Here is a 27,720-nt window from a genome sequence, read left to right on the forward strand (position 1 = left end):
GCCTTCCACAGTAAGAGGAAATGTGGAAGGCTTTGGGAGCACGCAACAGAGGTGGACAGTTTGCTGTGACATCTAAGCCCGCTTAGATGAGGCCACAGAAATCTCCTCAGAACAGATGACTGAACACTGGCAATCAGCCAGTGCCATACCTGGACCGTGTCCCCAAGGTGCTTGTGTTTAAGGCTTGTTCTTCTTGGTGGCACTATTGGGACAGGGTGGGCCTAGTGGAGGGAGCTACATCACTATAAGCAATGTACACAAACCACCTTCGTCTACCCAGTAACTCTATGTAGTGAGGACAGTTATTACTGTCACTTTAACAGGTGTGGGAACTGAAAAACAGAGAGGCCACGTAAGTTCACCAAAGCTACACAGGAGGCGGATGGCAGGGCTATGAACCACATTTGTTTGACTCTGGAGTCTATTCTCTGGTTCTGGGATAGAGTTCAGTGGTAGAACACTTGGCTACAGGAATACAGGAGTCTATTTTTTTTGGGGGGGGGGTCTGTTTAAGATAGTGTCTCATTATTTAGCCCTGGCTAGCCTGGAACTCGCTATATAGACCAGGCTGGCCCTAAGGGGTTGTTCAAGGTACAATATCGTGAAGATGGTGTAGCCTCATGCACATGCCCAGCTCATTCCACCAGAGGCACCAAGTCAGCCTCGGCCTCCCTTATCTTCTCTGTTGAACAGGGATGGACAAGTTGATGGTGGTGGAGGAACCACCACAGCTGCTGCTGGTGTGTGACAGGAGCGTCACTTGATCCTTCAGGGCCAAGCTGCCTGAGGAGGAACTCCTATGACCTAGAGGACATGAGCTTCCCAGAGCACCATGCCCTCTCTCTCCCAGTTCCCATCCTGTGTCTGCTCCTGCTTCCGGGGTCACTGCCCTCTGTGATCTCAACTGTAATATGAACCAGGCAGAACTACACTTCTGCTTAAGAGACAGGCTGCTCTTCCTCGGGGTATCACACCTGCATGTCCACCTCACGCACAACCTGCGAGGGAGCCCGCCGCCGCCGCCGCCGCCGCCACCTGACTCCCTCTACTCCCCCTGGGGTCCTCCACCTGCCCGTGTCTTTAGGCATCTCAGGGTCTGGCCAGCCTCTAAGGGTCTGGACACATGTGGAGTCTCATGTAGGAACCATCACTCTGGCTGCAGGGTGGAGAAGACACTCTGGGATAGCAGGGGGGGGGAGGGGACGGATACGGACGGACGGATGGACGGACGGACGGACTTCAGGAAAGGTCAGGGCAGACGGATGGAAAGGTTGGGGAGGAGGCGGGATACAGGGCAGCGTCTAGGCTTCTGAGACACAGACACCTGGAAGAGCCTTGCTGGGAGGAAGAACAGAGTTCAGCTGGGTCATACTAGAGTACTGGCTTGCAAGAAGCTCCCAGAACTCAGGAGGAGGGCGTGTGTGCGGCTGAGCAACCTAGGGTTGCTGAGGCACCCCAGAGGATAATCCCCAGAGAACCCTGGCAGCTGGCTAGAGTAGGCTGAAGGCAGGAAAAGAGGACACTGGCGAAGGAGCCCAAACGGGACTGAGTTCAGGACTGAGGGGGAGGCGACCAGTGGAGACAGCCCCTTGGCACAACTGTTCTGAGAAACATGCTGTGAACAGAGAGGCACGATGAGCTGCTAGTGAACAGGGCACTTGATGGGAGCAGTTTTGCTTTGCTTTTCTGACTTTCCTATTCATTCTCTCGTCTTCCTCCCTCCCCCTCCCTCCCTTCTTCCCTCCCCCCTCCCTTCTTCCCTCCCCCCTCCCTCCTTTCCTCCTCCCTCCCTTCTTCCCTCCCCCCTCCCTCCTTTCCTCCTCCCTCCCTTCTTCCCTCCCCCCTCCTGCCTCCTTTCTCTTCCTCCCTTCAGAATGGAATATGTCTGAAAGCTGACCACAGTCAGACATGGTGGCAGATACCTGTATTCTCAGCACTCCGTTGGCAGAGGCAGGAGGATCGACACAGTTTTGAGGCCAGCCTGGTCTATACAGCGCATTCCAGCCAGCAAGGGATATACAACGGAACCCTGGCTCACAAAACCCAAACAGCTGACTCAACAGGAGAGTGTAATACTTGGCGGCTTGTGTTCCTTATCCCATCAGCCCACACACCGATAAACTTGTATTTGTGTGCGTGACCAGTGCCTAGCATGGCTTCCGGCCCTCAGAGGACACTGAGTATGTACTGCTGATGGCTGGACATACCTCAAGGCCTGGGGGAAGAGACTCCCAATGATGAACATTAAGAAAGTGACATCCAGGCGGTGGTGGCGCACGCCTTTAATCCCAGCACTCGGGAGGCAGAGCCAGACGGATCTTTGTGAGTTCGAGGCCAGCCTGGTCTATAGAGCAAGATCCAGGACAGATACAAAAAACTACACAGAGAAACCCTGTCTCGAAGGAAAAAAAAAAAGTGACATTATTGGGCTGGAGAGATGGCTCAACGGTTAAGAGAACTGACTGCTCTTCCAGACTGACCGGGGTTCAATTCCCAGCACCCACATGGCAGCTCACAGCTGTCTGTAACTCTAGTTCCAGGGAAGCTGACACCCTCACACAGACATATATGCAGGCAAAACACCAATGTACATAAAATAAAAATAAAAATTTTTTTAAAAAAGTGACATTACTAAACACCAATTACCATTGATTCCTACATACTTCAACATGACCCTTGAGACAGTTCAAATTATCAACATCCACGAAATCCAGAGGCTTTGAGGGTACCACCAAGAAGAGAACTGAAGATTCTCCTTCCTTTCCCATGGTCAAACAGAAATCACAGGCTTTCCCCCGATTGGTTCCTACACAATGTTCCAATCTCCCAGCACACACATCAGCTGGCAGTCACACAGTGACTCACTCTTGGCCTCTGGGCCAGCCACTCCTCTGTCCTTGGCTTACTGTTGACAAACCAGTCCCACTACTGCCGCCAGCTGATGGTGTTTCCCCAGGAGTGGCTCTTACCCTCTGCTTTTCATGTGTCTGGACCACATGCCCGTGTCTGGGGAGCAAACGATGGTCACTATGACAAAACAGGGTGGCACTGCTTTAAGGCCACGTGTCTGTAAACTCCCACAATACTTTGCTGTCACAGCACTGTCCTGGAAGCTAAGACTCCATTGCCAATGCCACAGAGCTCCCCAAAGAATACCATGGCCTTCCTGGCCTCGGCCCCTGAGGTCCATGATGATATTATCATCCATGAGGAAGGCAGGGAAAGGGCCTGACTTCTGGACCAGCTCTCTGTCCTGTGGAGATTACGGCAGTGAAGGAAAGATGGGAAAAAAAAAAAAAAATCCTATATTCTTTAATGAACTCTCCTTTCCAGTTTCAAAGAAGTCTGCAAACTCCTGGGTAAAATACACCACAGTCCTTGTCAAGGCTCCAAGAGTGCTGACTCAGAAAGAGAAACAGAAGGCTGTCGCCAAAAGAAACAAAGGGACCCCAGCTCCACATCTTGGGGAGATACGGGCCACGTCTGGAGAGTGTGAACTCACCGCCCTCTTGGTCACACCACTGAAAAATTGTCATACCACTGCAGTTGATGAACCACTGCCCAGTTCCACCCCAAACTGGCCACTGAGACTGGTGTAGCTTTATCACTGGACAGATGGGTCTGAAATGTCCTATGTGCGGGCCACACGGCAGCCTGGCTGCCAGGAGCCGGGCTGAGGCAGCAGATAGCCGGAAGGCGGCCGGTCAGAGAAGAGCCCACTAGGGTCAGGGGAGGGAGACTTCTTGGACCAAGGCCTGAGGCCAGGCTCGGTGAGGCTGTGGCTCACAGCGTCCTCCTCAGCTCCTCTGCAGCAGGATTTATAATTTGGGCAGGGCCGGAACAACGCCATAAGCTTGGTGGCTGCTCACCTCACAAGACCAGGCTGAGAAAGGTTCACTTACAGAAAGCGGGCCCAACATAATCAATATCAACAGCCAGACATCCGTCAAACCCAGAGAGGAACACCCTGTGCCCTCCTCAAATGAGACTCACAAGCGACACAATGGGTACCTTGTTCAGTGCCTTGCCCACGTGTGTCCTTCAGCCCTGGTCTGCTGCGAGCCATGAAATCTGGCTCGAGAGAGACTCATGAGGAAAACAGACAAAGGAGTTCCCAAAATTTTGACCAAGATAAAGACTAACTAGGTAAGACTTAGAAACGTGGGCTAGATGCTAGGGTGATGACCTGGAGGGCTAAACGGGAATCCAGAGGTTTGGGCAGAGGTGGGAGCTATTCTAAACAAGGCAACCATTGGAGGAAATGGCCACAATGCAAAAGGAAGTTCGAGGCTCTATGGTCAGGAACCGCACGGAGCAGGTGAGACAGGGTGACGCTAGCCCGGAGGTTGAAGCAGGAGGATTACATGAGCCCAGTGGGTAAGATCAGCCTGGGCAATATAGCAAGACCTCTTTAAAAAAAAAAATAAATAAAAAATTGTTTTTTTAATTTCAAGGAACTTTAGCCTAGGTTCTGGGCCTCAGTTTCCCCCAAAGTAGATAATATATATTGACCTACTATGGTGTGACTGGTGTGATTAGGAAAGGCATGTGGTACAAACCAAACAAAACTCCCTCTTTAGTGCTTACTAGTGATGCACGCAAAGCACTAACATCCATCTATTCCCAAGGAAACAATCCCCACGTCATAAGTCTTGCTTAAAGATGGCGTCGGGAGCCTTTTGAACTGGAGTTACAGGCAATTATTAGCTGCCAGATAGGTGCTGGGAACCAAGCCCGGGTCTCCTGCGAGAGCAGCCAGCGCTCTTAACCACCTAGTCATCTCTCCAGCCTCGTAAGAGATGCTTTAAGATGGCCTCCTCACATTATTACGCCTGCCTGCCGCCTAAGGTCAGCTCTGCGGCATCAGGCAGCACCCGCATAGGACTTTAGTACGGGACACGGTGGAGCTCACCTGAAGGACTTTGAGGGATGGGGTTGTGGATGAGCTTAGAGGGCAATGGTACCCCAGAAAAGAAGAGGGGAAACATCCTGAGCAATTCCAGACTCCAGGAACAAGTGGATCTGGGTGGTGCTCCAACGGCAGTGCTCCTGGAGGAGGGGACACTCACCTCAAAGGACACAAGGCACCCTCAGATCCTGCCCTGCCCCTGCCAATAATCAAGAGTACTGGAGTACCCAAAATTGGGACCAAAATAAAGCTGCTGGTTCGACTCCTGAGACAGAAGAAAGGGACACCAGGAATAATTGTTTCCACCACCAGAGGTCTCTCATACTTCTCAATTTAAGAGGTGACAATTTTCTAACACCATTGTCCTATGATGTTTAATGGCTAACAGCACCTCTACCTGCATGACAGAGAGCTAAGCGTTGGCATCCTCATGGTCTCCCTATTTGCATCTTTTGCTTATTAAATGCCGTTATGTTCTTCTCAAGCCAAACTTCATGAGCTTATGGATCAGGCCTGATCAAAGGCACAGTCCTGGGAATGAGGTCTATTTGCATACTTCCCTTTCTAAACAGAGAGGAAAGGATGATGAGGGGAAATCTAATGCTTAGATCATTCCCCTTTCAGAATCACTGGTGACCTGTTAAGAAGTTTCTGGAAACAGGACCTGAGCAGTATGACAACTCCATTCCCAAGAGCTGAGCTCAGACCACAGAGCAAGGCAGGTGCTCAGAACGGCCTGCCCGCCCCCGCCTCTCATCTTTCAAACTCACAGAAACATCCAGAAGATGCAGGGAGAAGCTTGCGATGTTTTATATGCCCATTCTTCAAACCCAGTGGAAAATTCCAGAGGCAACAAAAACTTAAGAAATTCATGCAGAATATAATGCTTGGCATAGGGGTGATCAATGTATAATGTATAACGAATTCCTATTGAATGGTAGGTAGCAACATGCCTAAAACAAAACGACACCGAGGGAGACATCACTGACATGTCCTTAGCAGCACCAGGTTATGACCACTCAGCTCTGACTTTCCCAGACAGCTTTCTCTAGGCACAAACTGCCAGAGGCTGGCTGACTCCAGCAGGAGAGACCCAGATTACCTGGACCCTGAGACTGAGAAAGCAGCTACTAGAGTTCCTAATGTTTTCCATTTGGGAAGAGGAGTCCTTTTTCTTGAAAATGTGTGTCTATGAGTGTCTGTGAGCACATACACGTCTCTGTATGTATGTACTCTTATATCTGACAGTAGCATATTAATATAACCATTAATGAGTTTCTCCAAACAAGAGTAAATATGTGAAAAAATTCTGATTTTTCTAGGAGTTTCCACATGAAGCCCACAACACTGACAATCCCATCCAGAGGGCCCTTTTAGGATTAAGTATGCCTCAATCTTGGCTCATTGAAAAGGTGCTCTTCAAGAACTTGTCATGGAAGCTGCATGTGGGTTGGTCCTGTTAAGAGTTACAGAGTCTGGGTGTAGTGATGCATGCTTTTAATCCTAGCACCTGGGAGGCAGAGGCAGAGAGAGCTGAGTTCCAGGTCAGCCACATGGCGAGAGCCTGTCTTAGAAATAATGCAAGCAAAACCCAGAAGGAAAAAAAAAAATCTTCCCAAAACACACACATAAAGACAAGCTACATATTATATGTAGTAAATGTATTTAAGTTAATTTCTAAAATATGTAAATTGCAATGCAGTCACAGAGGATACAGCGGTGACCAAAGCCTCAGGAATGGCCATCAGGCTACTGATTTTGAGTGTGAAAATTATATATTTCTAAAGAAATCTGTAAGAATGGCAAGCCATACTTTTTTTTAAAGACAGGGTCACTCTCTAGTGGGTGGTGAGATGGTTCAGTGGTTAAGAAGGCTTACTGCTCCTGCAGAGGACCCAGCATCCACATGTCAGCTCACAACTGTACATAACTCCAGTTCCAGGGAACCCAATGCACATACACAGGCACACACACATAAAATTAAATAAACAAACAATATATTTTTGAAGAGACAGGGTCTATTATGGTAGGTCTGGATGGTCTGGAACTTGCCATGTAGACCAACCTGGCCTTAACTCACAGTTACTTGCCTCTGCCTGAGTGGCAGGATTAAAGGTGTGCAACCTCACGCCCGGCTCTGACATTTCTGATCACCCTCTATCTATTTATCATTTATAGTATGGCTCTGGGTCTTTCTGATGGCTGAGAGTAAACACCTCCTTGAATTCATAGTGAAGCTGGTGGGGATGAGGGGGGAAATAGTATGTTGATAGCTAATTTCAAGACACATTAAGGAGTGATCAAGAACCACAGACACTAGGGGTGTGTCACTAAATACTTCCTATCTGGGGCCAACAGTTTGTGATCCAATTTCCATGCATGGCAGATGAGAATGAAGAGATAGGGCTGAAGTCATAGTGACGTCATTTTGTAGGCAGGAGGGCCTCATGCAGGTGCATGCATGCACATGCATCTGATTTGCCTACAGAGATGACTCTGTAGCCGGCTGGCACAGAGACGGGGAAGCCTCTCAGGATGCTCCTCCCAGAAGACTCCATTCAGGTCAGTATCAGTGCATGCCCCTCACAACCAGTGGTGGCTAAGACTGACGCCCTGTTTCTGGGCAGTAGTTGGTAAGGACCCGGAGAAGAGGGAGGGACCTGATAAACCCTGGGTTCTGGCCCCAGGTCAGAGACAAGAGCAGATGGGAGAGGTGGTTGGTGGTAGGCATGCCACGCACATCTACTACCCATGAACTAACTACACAGTAACTCTTTTCTTGGCCTTTAAAGCCCTTTACATTTAAGCTCCACTTACTTGAGTCTTATTTTTTTACTCACTCTGTGGAGACCCACAGAGGTTTCCTAAAGAGAACTTACTCAAAGTCCAAGAATCTGAGCTTGCTTTACCTAGCACGGTTGCATAAGGGGATGATCTGACCACAGGCGTGGTTACCAGGTGTTTGGAAGGGTCTGCACTTGGCTGTGCGGCTTGCTTTGATCTAGCAAGGGGGAGGTCTTTTACCCCACTCCTTGGCAAAAGTCCTTTTGAAGAGGCAGAAGGGGCTGTTGGGTTTTGATCTAGGTCCTCCCGAAGCTATCCAGTGTTTCTATCTTTCTCCTCTTTGCTATTTTTCCAGCTAATATTTTTTTATTCCCTTCTCTTCCTCATAGGAACCCTTTAAAGGGTGGGAGCTGGCTTCCCACACCAGTCTCCCGAGTTTACCTGCCAGTCTGCAAACCCTGACTCTGCTACTTTAAGAGGAAAAATAGTTCCCACTACTGTCCCCTTCTCCATGCTTCGGCCACTCACCCTCAAACCTACCTTTTTATTTTTTAAATGTAAACTAGCTGTCCTTACAGGCTATATTTGGAAGCCCTACTTAAGCTCTGTGAATTGAGAAATACTTTTAGACATACCTGAATCATGTTGTCATGGATGGTGTTTCATTTGCTAAGAAGCTAGAAACCAAGAGCTGAGCCTTAATTGCAGGAGTCTTTTTAGCTACAGAGGCCTGAAGAACTGTGTTAAGTCTACCTGAGACCTGTCAGCAGACCCAGGATCTGTTCTTGGATGCTGCCTCTGGCCTTGAGTGTCATATTCCATTTTCCATCTCTGGGAAAGACCTAGAGGTTTCCTTTGGGCTCTCATTATCTACCACATAACAAAGGTGGCGTGTGAATTATACAACCCTATTATAATGTACTTTGGGGTCCTCACAGTCATAAGACCAAAAAGGTTTGATTTCAAATTTCTCATTCTATGAGACCCAAGAGGTAGGCTGGCCATCAGATTATTAAATGTAAAATCTCAACCGCTTCATATAAAAGAGTGACCTAGAGCCCAGGAGATGACTAAGAAGCACAAAGCCTGAGTGAGCCTCTTCTACTGCATTAAAAAATAACTGAAGAGACCCAGACCTCTTCTCAACTGTGAAGGGTCAACCCTTTCCAAGAATCAGAAGAATAGAAGGCCTCCCAAGGGCCTCATAAAACTCCCGTTACACATGGAAATGGTTTAGGGACAGACAGGACTATTCTGTAAATTGCTGCTTCTAGAGACCAGAGGAGAGGCACAGCGAGAGTCCTGGGCGCACATGCAGTCCCGTGATGACGCGTCACAAGAACAGTAACAACTGCTCACGTGCTTCCAGACCCGGCCTCCCTCTCTTTACTGCTCATTTTGATGATGGAAAATCTATCCCAAACCCGAAGTCTCTTGCATTTTCCCTCCTCCTGTCTCTCAGTAGGGGTCAAGGGCTGCAAAAAAAGGCTGCAGGGGAAGAGCCAGATAAGTGGAAGGAGGCTATCTGGGTGTCCCCATGGATCCTGGCCCTGACAGTCTCAGCAGCCCAGTATATCGCCCAGCCCCTCCCCGCAAGACAGACCTCAACCACATGACCCACTTCCGGGATGGGCTGCAGGGGCCAGGGGTAAGGAGAAGTGCCAGAGAATGCTGAGGTTGATGGTTTGAGAGCCTGAGTCAGCAGCTTCAGGAGCAGAGTGCTTAGAAATAGGCTTTCTCTCCCACGAAAACCCCAACAGAGCAGCCACCCCCAAGAACCTAAACCAATGTGTGCAGCTCCAGAATGGAAGCTCGGGATGACCAGGGTACCCAGAACTGGGGGAAGGAACTGCTCGGCACCACTCAGCTGTGTCCAGAAGGAGCCAAATGGTCTGAGAGACAAGAAGCATGAGGTAGCCCTCCCTGCAGGAGCGTGTGGCATTGAAGCCCCGTCTGGAACCACGCTTACTTCAAGCTCGTCTTAAATGAACAAATCCAACAATGACCTAAGAGCAGAAACCCCTCTCTCCAGGAAACCCGGGAGAGCTTTCACGTTTCAACTAGTGTGGCTTTTACAGTGAAGGGTTGGAAGATCTAGCTGGATGTACAATGAAGAGTCAAGAATGTTCTAATCAGCAATTTACTAAAGTAATCCGGAGGAGAGGGAAGGTGAGTGAGAAGACACAGAATCACATCCAGACACAGATGCTAACTTAGAGAAAAAATTCTCAGAGAGATGAAAGCATGGATGATTTTAAACGTCGCTGTCTACCAATCAGTACATTCTAGACGGAAGAATAAACCATCCGCTTTCTTGAAAAGCAGTTCTCTTGACAACACAGAGGGTGGGGGTGAGGGGGGGCATGTGAAATAGTGAGGGAGGAAAAAGCCCCTTGATGGGTTAACCAGATGGCCCTATCAATCCTGCTCACCACAGAGCACAGACGACCTGACCACCCCTCCATCAACTTCCTATTTCCCAAGTGCTCTTTAAGGGCTGAGTGTAACTTTTGTGTGTTGGGGGGAGGGCACCCCATCTTAGGGAGTTGGTGAGCTGCTGTACTGTTCGCCTGGGAGCTTCAGATCTTGGTGCCCCTCTAATTTCTCAATCCACGGCCCATGAGAGCCTTGGGGTCACAGGGTTAGATGGGGGAAGGGGGCTTTCAGACACTTGCTTTGGTAGAACTCTAGAATGTAAGATAGTAAGTCAGAACCGGGGATATGGGGGCTGAGTCAAAAAGTGCATTCACTCAGCAAATGAGGGCAAATGTTAAGTTTTCCCTTCAGAGGTCTACTCACACATCTTGTACCAACTGCCCTGCTGTGCCCGTAAGGCTCTGTGCCCACTCGGGCTCCTTGTTTATATCGTCTCCTTCCATTCTTAAAGGAAGGCAGAAGCAAGCAATGTTGGGCCAGTTTTGGAGATGGGAAAACCAATGTCCAAGACAAGTGGAGTTTCTGGCTATTAAACTGTGCAGATGGATTTGCACGGGTAGATCTGCTCCCGGGCAACGCGGACTGAGCAGCATTCTGGAGCAAAGACATTCCCAAGGGTTATATGCAGCTCCGGATGCAAGAGGAAAACACATTAACATACTACTAATACAGCCAGTGCGTCTACTGTGCTGAGCGGAGTGGAAGCTCCACCCCACCACGCGGAGCTTTTTAAACACAGCCCAAGGACCCACAGGCTAAGCCTGGCACTGCCAGCTCCCAGGGGCATGGCTCTGACCCATCCGGGAGCCAGTGTCGGCCTTCTGGGCCAGGCACGTGCTGAGTACTTCATTCAGTCTCGTTTCTCACAACGCCACACCTGCAGCTCCTGAGCCCGCTTTTTCTATGAACCTAGACAAAAGCATCCAGCTAACACCAATGTGTCATCACTCTGGTGATGGGATGGTCTCTGTCACAGAGCTCACACATGGCTTCCAATCTTTCCACAGACCTTCATCTATGACGCTCATATGTCCTGCACTTGACACAACAATTTTGAACGTTTCAATTCCACTATCCTCAAGGTGTGCTCAAACCTGTCTCACAGGAGCTCTGTTTACAAGAAACTGCCTCTCCTCTAACATCTACACATTTGTGCTTTCCATGGGTAACATCCCATAATGCCACGCCACCACATGTCCCCTACCCCTACTTCATGCTTTACCTTCATGGCCAAGCCCCACCCACCAGATGCACTACGCAGGCGAGTCCTGCCAGAACTGACCCACAGCAGACTCCCTCAGACTTGATGCTATATTCCACACAAGGGCACCCACCCTGTGCCAGTGGCAGGCAGGGTTTGCCCTTGGTCTCTCCCAGGCCAGCCACAGGCGTGACTCTTTTCTACCGCCATGCTGAAAAGGATCTGGGTCCACACAGCATCCAGGCCCCGTTCTGGCTCAGAGCAAAGGTGGTGTGGCCGGAGACCTACCTGAGCACAGGACGCCCTTGTTCCTGGCGCAGGAAAAGCTGTCACACTCGCAGAAGGGCCCGTAGATCCTCCCGAACTCACTCTCAAAGCAGGAGCACTGGTTGCAGCTGCACTCCCCTCGGCCACTGCACAGGGGCTTGCCTTCTGCCTCTCGGCACAGGTTCTGGTACCCGCTCTGGTTCTCCCCCTCCTGGCACTCGCATCTGGTGCCCAGGTAACTGGGGTCACATTCGCACAGCCCACAGACGTACGTTCCGTTCCCACTGCATCTGGCACTGCTGGGCTCCAGCCCCACGCTGCAGCCACAGGTGCAGTTGTAGGTGACCTCCACCTGCAGACTGTCCCGGAAGCCCACGGGCCGCAGGGTGAAAGCTTGTGCCGTGTGTCTGCCGGGGCAGCTCCGGGCCTCCACGGACACTTCAAAGGACGCCTGGGTAGAAGGAGAGAACATCATAGCCATAGCAAGCCAGGGCTCCCATCCCCCGGGGGCATGGTCGCATACATCCCTTATGTACACACAAGTGGGACCCCTGATAGGAAGAGGCAGGGAGGGTCAACAATCCCAGGTACTTTATGGAGAAGAGCAGTTGGTTATGCTAATGTTCAACAGGAATCGGGCATGGGTCTTTTTGTTTGTTTGTTTTTTGTGTCCCATCCCCCCCCACCCCCGCTTCCTCCGGAGCTGAGGGCCGAACCCAGGGCCTTGTGCTTGCTAGGCAAGCGCTCTACCACTGAGCTAAATCCCCAACCCCTGGATGTGGTGGGTCTTTAATGTCCATTCTCATCATCTTTAAGACCCTGGGGAGAGAGGCTGTGAAGAGATGCAGGAGGAGTAAGGTTTACATGGCTCTTGGTCTCCCCTTTATCTCCTATATCCCATCCTCATGGTACCCCCACTGCTGCACACACGTCTCTGCCCCTCTCAAAAGTCATTCATTCAACCAACATTTACTGCCTATGCCCGGCACTGGGCCAGATGCTGGGGTACGGTGGCACCCCGTGGCATGAGCTGCAGGGCACAGAGCAGCCACCTGACCCACAGGAAAGAGGTTTCCCTCTCAGTCGGAGAAGAGCCGGGATGCCACACTTGAAAGTCCCTCTCACATTCCAGCCTTAGTTCCCTGCAAGCATGGTTCTCACAGCTCTCTCTTGCCCCATCAGCCCACAGTCCTGAGGCTGTAAAGGACACTCGCTTCCTGAAGAGCTATCACACACAGGGGCACTTGAAAAAAAACCAAAAAAAAACAAACAAAAAAAAAAAAAACCAAAAAAAAAAAAAAATTAGGGAAGAGTTTTTTTTGGTTTTTTTGTTTTTCGAGACAGGATTTCTCTGTGTAGCTTTGGAGCCTGTCCTGGACCTCACTCTGTTAGACCAGGCTGGCCTCAACTTCACCTGGCTTGGCCTCCCGAGTGCTGGGATTAAAGGTGTGTACCACCACCACCGCCCGGCTGGGCAGAGTTTCTTAAAGGCTGCCTTGGGACTCAACAGCAAGGTGGCCCTAGCAGGGTGACAGGTGACAGCACAGGAGCCATGTCTGTCAGCTGCTCACAAGCCTGGGGGGGAAAAGAAACTAGGAGGAGGCTTACTTTACTCTTCCAGGATTTAAGGCCGTGACACCATACCTAGTCTGCCCCTCCCTCCTCAGAGGAAGGAGCTGTGTGGAGATGGAACCACGCCAGTGGTACCTCAGAACAAGCCCCGATGAGTCCACAGAAATGCAGACGGTCAGTGAATGGTGAAGGAACCTCACCGAGATGCACTCCTGTGGAAGAGGGGACCCCCGTCCTCAAGCAGGCGTGCCTGGCCACTCCTCCAAGTGGACCCTTCTATCTGGGCCAGTGTCTTTATTTCCCAAGACCCCTTAGATCATTCCGAGGTTCAGGACGGGCTGGGTATCCCTGTAAGCCAACCTTTAACAGGTCATCAATAGCCTGCTTTGGTGGGCACTTGTGATAATGTTCATTTTGTGAGCACTGTAAATATTTGTTTCTAAGCATTATTTCTACAAGGCCTCTTCCTGGATTCTGTGGCATCTGGGGACATTCAGGGTAGTGATACTGAGCAAGACAGGCCTGAGTTCGGCTTGCCAGCATACCACAGAGGTCTTGACAACAACCACCCAGGGCTCAGCATCAATCATGACATTTAACATGGGGTACTTTTAGACAGGTGAGCTGAGGAGTATGTCCAGAAGCCCAGAGTCAGAAGACAGAAGGGGGACTAAACCAGCTGCAGACAAGGCTAACCCCATCGCATCCATTATCTTTATATAGGGTGGGGAGAGGGAAGAAGGGGGTGACTGACAAGTTCAAACCTGAGTTCCATAGTCCAGGGTCACTCAAGGAAAGGAAACAAGATGGCGGCAGTGGCAGGGGTGTGGGGGTGGGGGTGTGGGGGTTGGTCTACATACATTGAAATCTGTTGATGACAGTGCATAGGCACAGCTGTGAGCATTACCACAAGTACCCTTTTCATACACCCCAGAAGCAGCTGTCTTCCCTTCAAGGGAATCAATGGTGGTGAAAGGATCGAGAACTTGTCTGGTTACTTAGCCGGTGGGGTTTGTGCTCACTTAGGACAGGCCTGAATTCTCCCAGCACATCGCCTCCTAGAAAGGGGAACAGGGTGGATGCTCATGCAAAGATCTGGGTAGAGAGAAGGGCAGCCTGGCTCAAGGTAGAGACAGCATGATGGTGACCCCCAAAGTGATTGTCACAGACTTCTCCAAAGCTTTCTGCCTGGGGCTGGGAATGTGCTGAGCTTGCACACAGGCAGGGTTTGGGGGCTGAGGCTGAGCAAAGTTATCTATGGGGCCATGAAGAATGCAGAGAAGCAGAGACTCTGGGAGGCTGATGTCATTCCTTCCTAGTGACTCGCACGTGCCTGGTCAATGAAGAGCTGGAGATCAGGAGTTCAGCAGACTGCAAAGGAATGGCCTGCCGCAAGGGCCAGCGGGACTCCGCTATTGAGAGACTGGTGAACACAACCTACCTTTGTCAAGGGAGAAACCAAGGAGGGAGGAAGAAAGGGAGGGAGGGGAAGAGAGAGAGAGAGAGAGAGAGAGAGAGAGAGAGAGAGAGAGAGAGAGAAAGAGAGAAAGAGAGACAGAGACAGAGACAGACAGAGAGAGACAGACAGAGACAGAGACAGAGTAAGAGAGACTGAGACTCTTTAGCCTTGCCCACACGTGCCAGGGTAAGTGGAAGTGTCGGGAGTCTGGGAGTTGGAGCCAGGACATGGCAACTAGCACTGTCTGCCCAGCTGAGAAGTCAAGAGGGTTTGACTCCCCAGCAGGGTCCCAAGGCCTCCTCAGTTAAGGCTTCCATCCAGAGGTACTATCTGCCTGGCCTGCAGCAAGCTGTCTAATAACCAGCGAGAAGCATTGTCTGTTCCAGCCATGGGTCTTGGCTCCTGCTAGACACAGGAATGCTCTCAAAAGCATGGTCGGGAACAGTAAGCAGATCTGTTTAGTGTCCCCGTCCTTAAAGCTCAGTTTCCCTGCTGTATTAGCAAGGAACCCAGAAGGCTAAAAGGTACTGGAAGACAATTGCTTGGTTTCCCTCCCTTAGTAACCGAGTTCTCGGGATAAGCACTGATACTGAGGGTCCCCAGATCTTGACTCAGTCTAGAGGAAGGTCACAGATGCGGCAGCCATCCTGGCCAGACTGGTGATTTAACCTCAATGGAATGTTCCCGGCTCTCCAATGGGGGAGCCCACCCTCTCAAAAGGGTTGCCCAAACCCCACACAAAACCCCCAACTCCAGGGTTCTGCAGATGCCAAGTCCACTCAGATCTTAATGAAACAAAAGACTGAGGTGGGCCCCAAGTTCAGGGCCAAGAGGGGTGGACAAGAACAGGGGACTGGGGGACACGCTAGGAGAAGGCTGTGACATGGCTCACTGGGCCCCTTGTGCCGGGTGCTAACGCTAGCTGGACAGTCGGTCACTTGCATTCTGATTTGTCAAAGCTGGTTCCTAAGAACACCAGTTCCCAGGGTGTAGGTCAACTCAGTCAGGCTTGTTGGTGAATGGACAGGGGCCACCTAAGAACTTAGTGAGGGACTCTCACCAGATTCAAGGCTTCAGGCTGTAACCTCAGGATGATTTCTCTTTCAGGACACGCTTGCCTCACCTCCTGCCACATCTCCTGCTTCTTGGTCACTAAACCACCTGCGTTTGGAAGTGACCATAAGCCACTGCCTGCCTCTCCCTCACCTTCCCAGGATGCTGCTATTATAAGTGAGATCTACGTAGCCCACCTATCCCAATGCTGCACACACACACACACACACACACACACATACCCCCGACCCAACAGGATGCACTGTTACCCCCAGGCTAGACCCTAAAGTCCCCGCTGACAGCATAACTGTTTTCCTAACTCCTAGAGTCCCACAGCCTTTGGTCAGACTCTGCCACCATTCCCTAACATGTCCCTTAGCCTTCCTAACTGTGACACCCAGAAAAGAACCTACTCCCGAGGAGTGGCCAGGCCCTTATGATTGACACATGTGTCCTACCAGTGTGGCCAGCTACTGTTCTTTACTCCCCAACCTATTCCTCAACTGCACAGCCATCAAACTCGGCTGCTCTCTGATCCCCCACCACAAAGGGTGGTGTTCTTCACTCCCTAGCAAATTCATCTCCCCCTCTGCCTTATAAACGGGGGTTCCCACCCATGGGAGACCCCACTTCCCTCTGTGTCTCTGCTCTAATGGCCTCCCCCTCTTTGCGGCCAGACCCTTCTTCCTTGAGGTTCCTTTAGCGATGTGCCACCTTGGTCACAGAGAAGCTTCATTTACATCATCCACTGGACTCTACATCCCTAAATCCTCATCTCTACAGCCAGGGTGGGCAGAATCCAGGCACATAAAGATGTACGAAACAATAGGTTTCAGTGCAGTGAACAGTAGGTTCGCCAGCAAGCGGGAACATACCTGTGATAAGCACCGAGTGGCACACCTGGCTGCCAAAACTCAGCTGTGGACTCTTGGGAGAGCATGGTTCAGCCGGGACAAGGAACGGAGAGCCTGTCTTCAGAGGCCTCTTAAGATCACAGGGATGCTGTTTGGAAGTGTATCCCCCCACCCCCAACTTGGTCTCACAAATGGGAGGAAGGGCAGGCCCCCCCACACGTAGTAAAAAAGAATTCAGGCCACCAGCTACTACAGGGCTGGCTGTGAGGCAGGTTCCTTCCGACTCCAAAAGATGGCACTGGGTCCCTGGGAGCAGGAGTTATGGGTAGCTGCAAGCCAACCAATGTAGGTGGCTAGGGACTGAACTGAGGTCCTCTACAGGAGCAATATGCACCTTTAACCTTAACCCATCTCTCTAGCCCCTTAAAATTCTTCTTTTTTTGAAATGGTTTTTCAAGACAAGGTTTCTCTGCGAAATAGCCTTAGCTGTCCTAGAACTCATTTTGTAGCGCGGACTGGCCTTGAACTCACAGAGATCCACCCACCTCTGCCTCCTGAGTGCTACCAAAGGTGTGTGCCACCACGCCCGGCTGGCTGCCCCTTAAGATTCTTCATTTTCAGACCTCACATTTCACTGCACCCGACTCAAACACTCCAGAAAGATCTTCCCTCATGATCTGCATGACCCTAGTGGACAGCGACACACCCAGATCAGAAAAAGAGCAGCTCTGTGTGGCCATCTATACCCAGACAACAAAACCCACACAGCTCTTGCCAGAGGCGCCATGTGACTGTGGCCCCTGGACATGGAGACAATACTGGGACAGACAGAAGACAAAGGGCCAGCGGAGGCTTGCCTGAGGACCTGGTGCTATTTCCATAGGGCTGTGGCCACTGGATCCCAAAGAAAGACGGGCCAAGGGCAACTGGTGTGGGGAAAACAGTGTCTTTCTTAGTGTTTCAAATGCTCTGAAAAATCATCCCATTACAACAGAGATTTCTCAGTGTTGAGGAGAATTTCCATTTAAAATCCTTTTTTCTGACTTCTAGACAACATTTGATTTCCTGAGCTCTCCCAGCCAAACAAACTGAGAGCTGTACACAAGTGGGTAGGAGTGAAGTGGCCATGACCCCCACCCATGACCTTTACTCCACGGTGCCTGAGGTCTACAGAGAAGGCCTAGCCTGGGGTATTGTTAGTGATTTGGGTCCTGCTGCCTGCTGCTCACCAGCAGTGAGACCTGGGGCCAGTTTCTCCGGCTCCCCTTCGAGCCCCAGATTTTCACACATTAACATGGAGAAATACAGCTAACTGAAAAGGTGCTGTAAGAGACAGAAATCAGGAGCCAGCTAGATGGCTCAGTGGGTAAAGGCACCTTCTAAAAAGACTCCACCCTAACACCACAAGCAGTGTGACCTGAAGAATGGCACCATTACCTTTGGCACCTGGGGTTCCAAAGATCTTCTATTAACACAGTCTCAATTGGCACACTATTAAGCATTTTTATAATATATTTCCTTATTTTGGTAGAGTAAGGGATCTCATGGGGAGCACACCTGACATGGTACATATGTGTAGGTCAGAAGATAATTTGCAGAGTGGGTTCTCTCTTTCTACAATGTGAGTCCCAGGGACAGAATTCAAGTGGTCCATCAGGCTTAGCAACAAGTGCTTTGACCCTCTGAGCCGCCTCACTGGCCCTTAGCACGACATTTGTGTTTTTTTTTTAGAGAGTCTCACTGTGTAGCCCAGAACTCATGGCGCACATGAGATCCTATCTTAAAATACAAACAAAACAAAAAGTACTATTAAACCACATTCCCTCTATCCTATTAATACTCTAAACTAAATATAAGATACTAATTATAATTAACTAATTAATCATAACTGCTGTAGAATATTATTTTAAGGGGTGTTACTTTTGTCTATGTTGCATTTGTTTAACTCTGTGAAGCTGTGTTACTTTGCCTGTCTAAAATACCTGATGGTCTAATGAAGAACTAAATGGCCAATAGCAAGGCAGGAGAAAGGATAGGCAGGACTGGCAGGCAGAGAGAATATATAGAAGGAGAAATCTGGGAGAGGAGGAAGAAGTAGGTGGAGAAGGAGGATATCAGGGGCCAGTCACCCAGCTACACAGCAAGCCAAGGAATAAAAAAAGAAAGGTATACAAAAATAGAGAAAGGTAAAAGCCCAGAGGCAAAAGGTAGCCAGGATAATTTAAGTTAAGAAATGCTGGCAAGAAACAAGCCAAGCTAAGGCCGGGCATTTATAATTAAGAATAAGCCTCTGTGTGTGATTTATTTAGGACCTGAGTGGCAGGACCCACAAAAGAGCAAAAACAAACAACACATAACTTAGTTTTTAAAACAATCTTATCTTCGTTTTTCCTGTTTTATAAGATACACTGTTTGCTACAGCTCTATGACCTGCTCCATTTGATGAGCAGGTCTCCCAGTGGTAAATAAACCAAGGAGAAAACATATGTCCTGAGTCTTGGTCAAACCATCCCTTATAGAAAGCATGCTTCCTCCAGGCAGGGAGAATAAGTAAGAGGAGAAATTTGGGCTTGGAGAAGAAAGAAAAAGAAATGCCAGGAGATGCCAGGGGCCAGCCAGACACAGAGGAAGCAGGAAAGTAGGACATACAGAATGAAAGAAAGGTAAAAAGCCCCGAGGCAAAACATAGACAAATAGAAAGAGGTTAAATTAAGTTAAAAGAACTAATGGGACAAGCCTGAGTTAAGGCTGAGCATTCATAATTAATAAGTCTCTGTGTCTTTATTTGGGAGCTGGTTGGAAGCCCAAAGAAAATTACAACTACAGAAAAGAGCCTAGAATGTCCCAGCTACATGTATGGAGATATTCCCAGGTCTTCCTGGGGCAGGAAAAGCTGGCTTATTATTATGCTGGCTGGCATTAGTGCCCAGAAGATTCTATACTCTTCCACCTGATTGCATCCCTGTCAAGCTAAGACAATAATGGGCAAAGCACCAAGGGCCCGGTTTCACTGAGGACCCTCAGGTGGCAGTGCACTGAGAGGGTCTATGGACTGGAGCTGTCACACAAAATTCACAGCAGCCTTGGAAGGATGCTGAACGAGGAGGCAGAACACAAGCCTCCAGAGGACTCCAGGAAGCTATAAAATTTATCAGAACCAGAGACTAATTACCCAGGGGAACAAGAACTCATATATAGTAGGGCTGAACACTTACCGTGTCCCCGATCTTCAGACCCTCGCACTTCCTCTGACCAGGGTAGGATATACCATCCTGGCAGGTCGCGGTGAAGAAGAGATTAAGGTCTTCCGGCTGATCCCAGACTGACAGCTCCACTTTAGACCGGATGCTCTGAACAAAGGGAGAAAAGGAAGCCTCAGTATTTAGTGACAGCCACAGTGAGGTGCTCTCCACAGCGGCTTTCTCATGCCACACAGTTTCTTTTAACTTAGGAAGGCTCAAGCCAAGTGAGAGACAGGAGACTTCCCACACACCATCTTGGTAGACCTGGCTTGGGGCCTCCCTCTGAGAGTTTGGGATAGTTGATAATGGTCCATCTGTCAAATGATACTATCTCCCTCAAAAGGCTTTTGCTCTGTATCCTGTTTTCCTCTTCAGAATCACCTCTCAGCCCCATCGTCGGCTTCAGGTACACAGTTACTGAAATCTAGCCATTCGCTCTGTAGGTTTGGGGCTTATATGTGCACACACAGGCATGCATGCATGCTCAGGACAGCAGCCCTTTGTTCAACATCTCTTCTCCTGTCTTGCCCCAGGCTAGCTCCTCACTATCCTGCAAAGTCAGTTCATCCAGGACCCACCCCGCCTTTCTTCACACTCAAACTCATCCCTTACTAGGTGAAGCCATCCCGTATGAGTCTGAAACTACATTATCAAAGAATCCACTCTTCTCTCTGGACTAGCTTCTCAAGACATCGAGTGAAACAGAAACTAAGGAAAAATGATATGTCAAAGCAGAGAGAGAGAGAGAGAGAGAGAGAGAGAGAGAGAGAGAGAGAGAGAGAGAGGAAGAAAGACAGAGAAAGAAAGAAAAAGAAAAAGAGAAAGAAAGAAAGAAAGAAAGAAAGAAAGAAAGAAAGAAAGAAAGAAAGAAAGAAAGAAAGAGAAAAAAAACGAAAGAGAAAGCCTGAAAGTAGCGTGTACTGGGAAGGTGGGGGTGGAGCTGGGGTCTTCACACTGCTGGCTGGAGAGGAAGCTGGTGTAGTAGGCTTTTGGAAGAGCAATAGGTAATGTCTTTTAAAACTCAGGCTGATCTTAGTCCTAGCTTCCCCCGAGGATTATAGACAACAGAAATGTGCAGGTCACCGAGAGGCATGGGCAAGAATGTCTATAGCAATTTAAGAGCAAGAATCTGGAGACCGATCAAAAGCCCCCCAACAGTAGAATCGACTGAAGTAGACTGAAGTAGATCCACAGAGCAGAGCACCTATAATAGTGACGATGAATCAAATGCAACTGTGTGGAAAGACCCGGAAGAGTATAATGTGGCTGAAAAGAAGCCAGACACACTGTATGTATTCTCTCGTAGAGATACCCTGGTCCACGGAATATCATATATAATGGTGGCCCCATGAGATTACGGGAGCTGGAACTGTCCCATCACCTGGTGCAGTTAATCTGTCTTCTGTATGTCCAGGGACACAGCGGTCACCATGGCTACAATTGCCCGCAGTGTTCAGTACGTGCCTTCCTCACAGGTTTGTAGTCTAGGCGTGAAAGGCAACAGCAGATAGCCAAGACATGCGGTACATCACACCATCTAGGTTGACACGTGACATACTCTTTCCTTGCACAAGGCTGAACCTGCCTGAGGATGTGTCTCTCAGAATGCATCCTTGCTTCTAAGTGACAAGCTGTTGAGTGTGAAATTCAGCCGCACGCAGAACTAATGGCTACCCTTGGGGGACAGTCACAGGAGGAGGCCTACACGGGACTTCCCCAGTGATGGACATGTTGCTCTGTGGCTGTGTTTTCTTTGTATATTTTTGTTTCTGAAACAGGGTCTTGTTACGTAGCCTCGGCTGGCCGTGAACTCTGTAATCCTCTTGCCTCGGGCTCCCAAGTGCTGAAATTATAGGCATGAGGTGACAAGCCCAGCTGTGACCTGCCCTTTCACCTGGGTGTTAGATATCCAGGTGTATTTGGTTTATACAAGGTTTATGGAATGCTTTATATGCCTCTAGGTTTTTAAAATCCGCCCGTAGCCAGTAGGGACCCTGCTATCGTTCTGCTAAATGATCACGCTGTTACACTGCCTTCTCAGTGTTTACGTTCACAGCTGTAAATAATAAGTGCTGCGCTCACACTTGGCCAGGGAAGTTTCTTCCGTAGGGGGCGGCAGATGACACGGACTCACAACTGTTCAGGTGTTGAGAATTACTGACAGTGAGTGCTCACCCTTTCACCCCCTCAAGGCTCAGAGAACGTCACAGAAGAGGGAGCAGAAAGGACGTGAGAGCCAGAGGATGGGGAAGAGTGTTGTGAAGTGTTGTCTTCTGGACATCACACGGCCATTGCACTCACAAACCCAAGGCAATTGTGGTTGTCTGCACAAAACCACGCAGATCATAATTCTGGACCATGGAAGAGGGGTTCGGAGATCCTACCCTTCACTGAGGAGATTTTACAGGAGATGCTACGGGCTAGGGCCACACAGAGAAAGACCTAAGTACATTGTATACATGTATGAAATATCAAAGAATACAAATATTATGAGTATACATACATACGCATGTGTGTATACACACACACACACACACACACACACGCACGCACGCACGCACGCACGCACGCACGCACAAATTGCCCTTAAAAAAAATCTCTAAGTAATAGCCAAGTGTGATTGACACACACCTTTAATCCCAGCACTTAGGAGAGAGTTAGGTGGATCTCCAGGAGCAGGAGCCAGCCTGGTCTTCACAGCACGTTCTAGGCCAGCCAGGGCTACATAATGAAACCCTGTCTCAAAAGTCTATGAAAGATGTTACTTTAGAAACCGAGGCCAAATGATGTAACTGGTTTTATTTAGAAGTCATATTTTATCAGACATTAAAAAAAAAAATCTGTTTGTAATACAGACAGCAGGACTCACTCTGAGAGACACAGAGCCAAGCTGCCCCAGGAAGAGCAAGCCAAAGTGCCGTTTGCTTTTGTGGGTTTCCCACCCCCCCACCCCACCCCCCTTACTTGCTAACTCCAGCATGCGGTGCTAAGCTTGAATACATGAAATATGCAGTTTGCCCAACACATTCACAGCTTGCTGAAAAAACTCCACAAAAGCTAGTCTTTCTCTGCAACAAACTGTCGAGATGTGTTTCTACAACTCTAAAAATACTATCCCTCTAAAAGCTGCTTCCTCTTCAAAGTGCCATTCCTTAATTGGCCCCAGGTCACAAAAGTGCTACTCAACACACATCATCCTCTTCCACTGAATGCGATTAGTTATTTACAGATCTGCCTTCCCAGTGCACTGTGAACTCGAAGGACCATTTATCCCTTCTCTCTCCAGGATGGAGCACAAGGTCTTGCTGAAGCGAAGATGGACGGCAAGTACAGATGCTTTTTTAACAACGGTCATGTTCAGGGGCTTGGGCCAAGTGAAGAGTAAATCTTCGAAGAAAAGGTAATAGGGATGGAGGAGAGGGTCTCTGCTTAAGAGTACTGGCTGCTCTTCCAGAGGAAGAGTTCCCAGCACCCACACTGGGTAGCTCAGACCTGCCTGTAACTTCAGCTCCAGGGAATCTAATCCCTCTTCTGACCTCCAAGGGCGCTGACAGACACATTCACGTGAGGATACCCATACACAACCCCCGTTGTATGCATACACACACATGCACTATATTTGTATTTATAAAGAAGCATGGAGAGGGGGATGGGAAGATGGCTCAGTGGTTAAGAGCACTCTGCTCTTCCAGAAGGTCAGGTCCAAAACAACTCAGGACAAATGGCTACCTGTGGTGCCTATGGACATACCGAAGTGCATGATGGCCTCCAGGCTTCCTCGGCATCAGGAATACCTGCGGCTCTTCTCACCCCATCCCCTAGCCTCAACGTCTCCAACTTCTCACTCCCATATAACCCTGACCTTTGGGCCATGTGCTCACTCATTTGGCTTCTCTCTTGGCCCCTCCCTCGTCTTCCCCTCTCTCCCTCTCCTCTCCCCTGCTTCCATCTCCTCTCATAGCCTGGTCCACTCTGCTGGCCATATTCAGTTGACTACTTTCTCCCTCTGCTCTGGACTCTTCCAGACGCCTCTGGCTGTTCTCTCCCTCAAATCTACAATACAAACCTTCCCCTTAACCATACCATGGAGCGGCCATGTTGTCAGTTTATACAGGTGGTGCTGAAATCCTCAGTTTATACACAGAGGACCCAGGTTTGGTTCCCAGCACCCACATAGCAGCTTACAACCATCTTTAATTCTGGTGTCAAGGGATCTGAAACACTCTTCTGTTCTCCAAGGGTACCAGGCATGCACGTGGTATGCCGACTGACATAAGTAGGCAAACACACACACACACACACACACACACACACACACACACACACACACACACAAATTTAAAATTAAAAAAATCTTTAAAACGAGGGAGGGAGGAAGCTCTATGTTCTACATGCTCTGGCTGGCTGGGTTTCCCTCCTGCTTGCCACAGGGCCTCTGGGATCAGAACCTCCCTCACCATTACAGTTGGCAGGCATGGTGAAGTCTCAGCTCAGACCTCTCATTTATGGTAGCAAAAGCTGAGGCAAAACCTCCTCCCCCCCTCCAGTGGTCATTCTGATCCCATGTGGAGGCTTCTTTCTTCAGAATCCACCAACTTTGGAAAGTGTGAATCACCAGGTCGCCCCGCCCCGTGGCTGTGAGGGTCCGTCTCCCCGAAACACCACAACCTTCTGCAGGGGAGGGCCGTTCAACGTCCTGTTGCCATGTGTCATACAACGCCAGCCACAATCAGCCTCTCAGGACGTATTTGCTGATGAAAAGAACGAAGTGCAACACCTATCAGAGGATCAAAGCCACAGGAATCCGTTCTTAGGCATGAGGACGTTCACGTGCGGCCCATGAATCTACTCAATTGCTCCCAGCTCTGGCCCGGAAGAAGGTTTCTTACCCCCACCCTAGGAAAAGAAGACAATGTCAAGAATGCCAGCCCTTTCGCTGCTATTTTGTTACATACCCGGTGCCAGGTTAGGTCACATCTGCAATTGCTTTAGGTCCGGCCAGCTGTGGGGGATGGGGGAGGCTGGCGCAGACTTTATGGCAACAACCAAAAGAGAAACATGTGCTCTCCGCTAGGGCAGAATCCACCACAGGCTCTGATGTCACCCTCCACGGCTACCCCAGTGGTCTGCAGTCCATCCTGCTCTCTCCCACTTTACAAGAGAGGCCCCTTGCTTATGAAGAGCGAGTGCCTCTCTTCATAAGCAGGGGCACCTCTCCTGCTGCCCAAAGGATGTTTCCGTCCGTACCTGGAACCAGGAAGCCGAGCCCTGGAAGGGAATCTCCCCTCGGCCCTACCCTGGGCAAGACTACATGCTGCCAAGCACTCTTGGGTAGAGAGAGTAACAGAGTATGTTGGCACAGCTAGAAAAAGGCTATACATCTAAGGGCTGACAGTTCCACACTGTGATAGACGCGTACAAGTCAGACTGGGCCAAAGACCGCAACCATTTCATCTGTGACATACACGCTGACCAGACTCTTCCAGTGCCCCCACGGATCCACTGCCAACACCCAAGGGAGCAAAGCCAAGACCCACACGTAGTCATGGTTGTGTGACTCATGAAATGCACCACACATCAAGGCAATGCCGAAGAAGGCAAGCAGAGCCAGTACACACAGCCATGGTGGACCCTGGCGGCGGCGGGAAGGAATGGGAGGGAGGCTAGCCAGAGCTACTGAGAGTCTCTCCTCTGCCCAGAGCTCACCTCTTGCAAGAGAGGCCTGTGGGGAGATTCAGAGCCAGGAAAAGCACAGGAGCCCGAGGCCCAGCAGACCTTCCCACTGGCCAGACAGGCAGTAGCAGGAAAATATGGGTATCTGAAGTAAGAACACCCCGCTTTTCCTACTCTTTCATTTTTAGTCTTCCACATACGGTGCTGACATGGGGGGACGACTCCCCCACCCTCACCGCTTACACATACAAAAGCAACTGTCCATGGATAGCACCTGGCTGTCCCCTAATCCAACGTGACTCTAATAATGTCCGAGAGAGAGAGTGTCAGATCCCACAGGTTGTGAGCACAGTAGCACAGGATCTGCCTCCTCCCCCTTCAGATGCCAGTTACAAGTCACAAGTTGCCGCTTAGCCTTATGACCAGCTATAAGTGAGAGTTCCTACCATGGGCTCTGAGTTTAATGACTTTGTAGGATGCTCTCAGAATGCAGGACAACACCTTACCTACGATTACTGAAATATTAGTCAAGGAGTCAGATCAACCGAAGGGTGGAGGAGGCACATGGGGCAATGTGTGCGGGAGTGGTGTGGAAGGAACTTCGATGTCTTTCCAGGTGTGCCAACCTCCAAACACCTCCATGTGTTCAGCAACTCAGTGCTGTGTACCCAGGCCTTTTAGGATTTATATGGTAGCCTTATTATCTACATGAGCAAGACTGCTTAAATTATTATCTACTGGCGGTCAACTCCATCTTGTCACATCCCTTCCAGGGAGGTCATGAGTGATACTTGAAGTTTCAAACTCTTCACTGCCTTGGTCTGGTCAATCATTGACTTGCCCCATCCTGAAGCCATTCAGAGGGTCACTAGGAGTCATCTCATTAAAGTAAAAGGTGCTCCTGTCACTTAGGGAAGGCAGAGGAGTCTTAGAAGCTTTGGGACCAGGGCCAAAGACAGAAAGCTGGGACAGAAGGGTTTTAAAATTCTCTGTCAGCAACCAGGGCAGAGTCCAATACACCTGTTTCTTCTTAGGCAACAGCGCCACGTTCCCAACTGACAGAGTGCCGCACACCCACAGCATGGCTGCAACTTCCCCCAAACACCCGGCAGTTCCGGATGTCTGCATTCAATCTCTTGAGAAAAGGGGAATAGACACAGGGAACTGCAGAGGGTCACAGCTTGGGGAGGGATGGGCACACTCAATACGTTGACAAAAGTGATAGTTTCACGGGTGTATGCACGCCCAAAACTTAGCAAATTGTTCTATTTAAATGTGAACGCTCCAGTATGTGCCCCTTATGCCTGAATGAAATTTTAAGAAGAACTTCCCCCACCAAATCTGAATACTTATTGATGGTAGTCTAGTAACTTCTTATTTTTATGTGGGTTTTTGTTTGTTTGTTTGTTTTGGTTTTTCTGTGTAGTTTTGGTGCCTGTCCTGGATCTTACTCTGTAGACCAGACTGGCCTCGAACTCGCGTAAATCCGCCTGTCTCTGCCTCCTGAGTGCTGGGATTAAAGGAGTGCGCCACCACCACCTGGCCTATAATTTCATATTTTTAAAAGTTGAGTTTCCAATGTTTACTTCTAAGTTGTGTGCTTCATTTCTTAGCACATTTTCCTAGAAGTCAGTTTAATTTAGAGAGCAAAGCAGAAACACTGAGGCCCCATAGTTTCTCAGGGAAACTAGATTCGCTCCAGTTTCTAATGCAGCCTAAAAATATTTCCAACCTCAACCCCAACTTCTAAGTGACAAAATGGACATCCCATTGCTCCCCTGGCTCCTTGACCACCAGGTCCCCAGATTTTCATTAATAAACCATTTTATACATATGTAATAAATCCTGATCAGTGAAAATGCCACAAATTTCACAAAGAACACCCCTAAGCCATACATACACACAGGTCGTTCCAGTTGGATTCCTAGCATGCACATGGAGGTTTACAACCCTCTGTAACTCCAATTTCAGGGGATCCATTAACCTCTTCTAGCCTCGGCAGGCATCAGATGCATATTAGCTACACACCACACATGTAGGCAAAACTTACAAACATAAGCTGAAAATAAATAAATCTTTAAAAAAAAAAACACCCCCAAGCATTCAGGAGATCCCACCATACTTTGGTTTGAGTGGTCCCCCACACAAGCATGGACATATAAAACACTCAGTCACATGGAATACTGATAGACAGAGAATGTCTCTAATCCTGCAAACAACACCCAGCCCATTCTACAGAGCCATGTTATGGTATTGGGGATGGAATCAGG

The 27,720-nt window shown here is 49.4% G+C and overlaps 1 protein-coding gene across 2 annotated transcripts in view; it reads right to left on the reverse strand.

Annotated features, from left to right (window-relative positions):
• Positions 1 to 27,720, reverse strand: part of Itgb5 (integrin subunit beta 5) — a 117,325-nt gene that overhangs the window by 17,898 nt on the left and 71,707 nt on the right. For both annotated transcript variants that reach the window (XM_059277248.1, XM_059277247.1), the window contains exons 9-10: positions 19,751 to 19,885; positions 11,619 to 12,048 (exon numbers count right to left, since the gene is read on the reverse strand). In XM_059277248.1, the coding sequence (XP_059133231.1) occupies positions 11,619 to 12,048; positions 19,751 to 19,885 (565 nt within the window). The remainder of the gene's footprint in view (positions 1 to 11,618; positions 12,049 to 19,750; positions 19,886 to 27,720) is intronic.

Source organism: Peromyscus eremicus, chromosome 12, assembly GCF_949786415.1.
Source record: "Peromyscus eremicus chromosome 12, PerEre_H2_v1, whole genome shotgun sequence".
Taxonomy (NCBI): Eukaryota; Metazoa; Chordata; class Mammalia; order Rodentia; family Cricetidae; genus Peromyscus; species Peromyscus eremicus.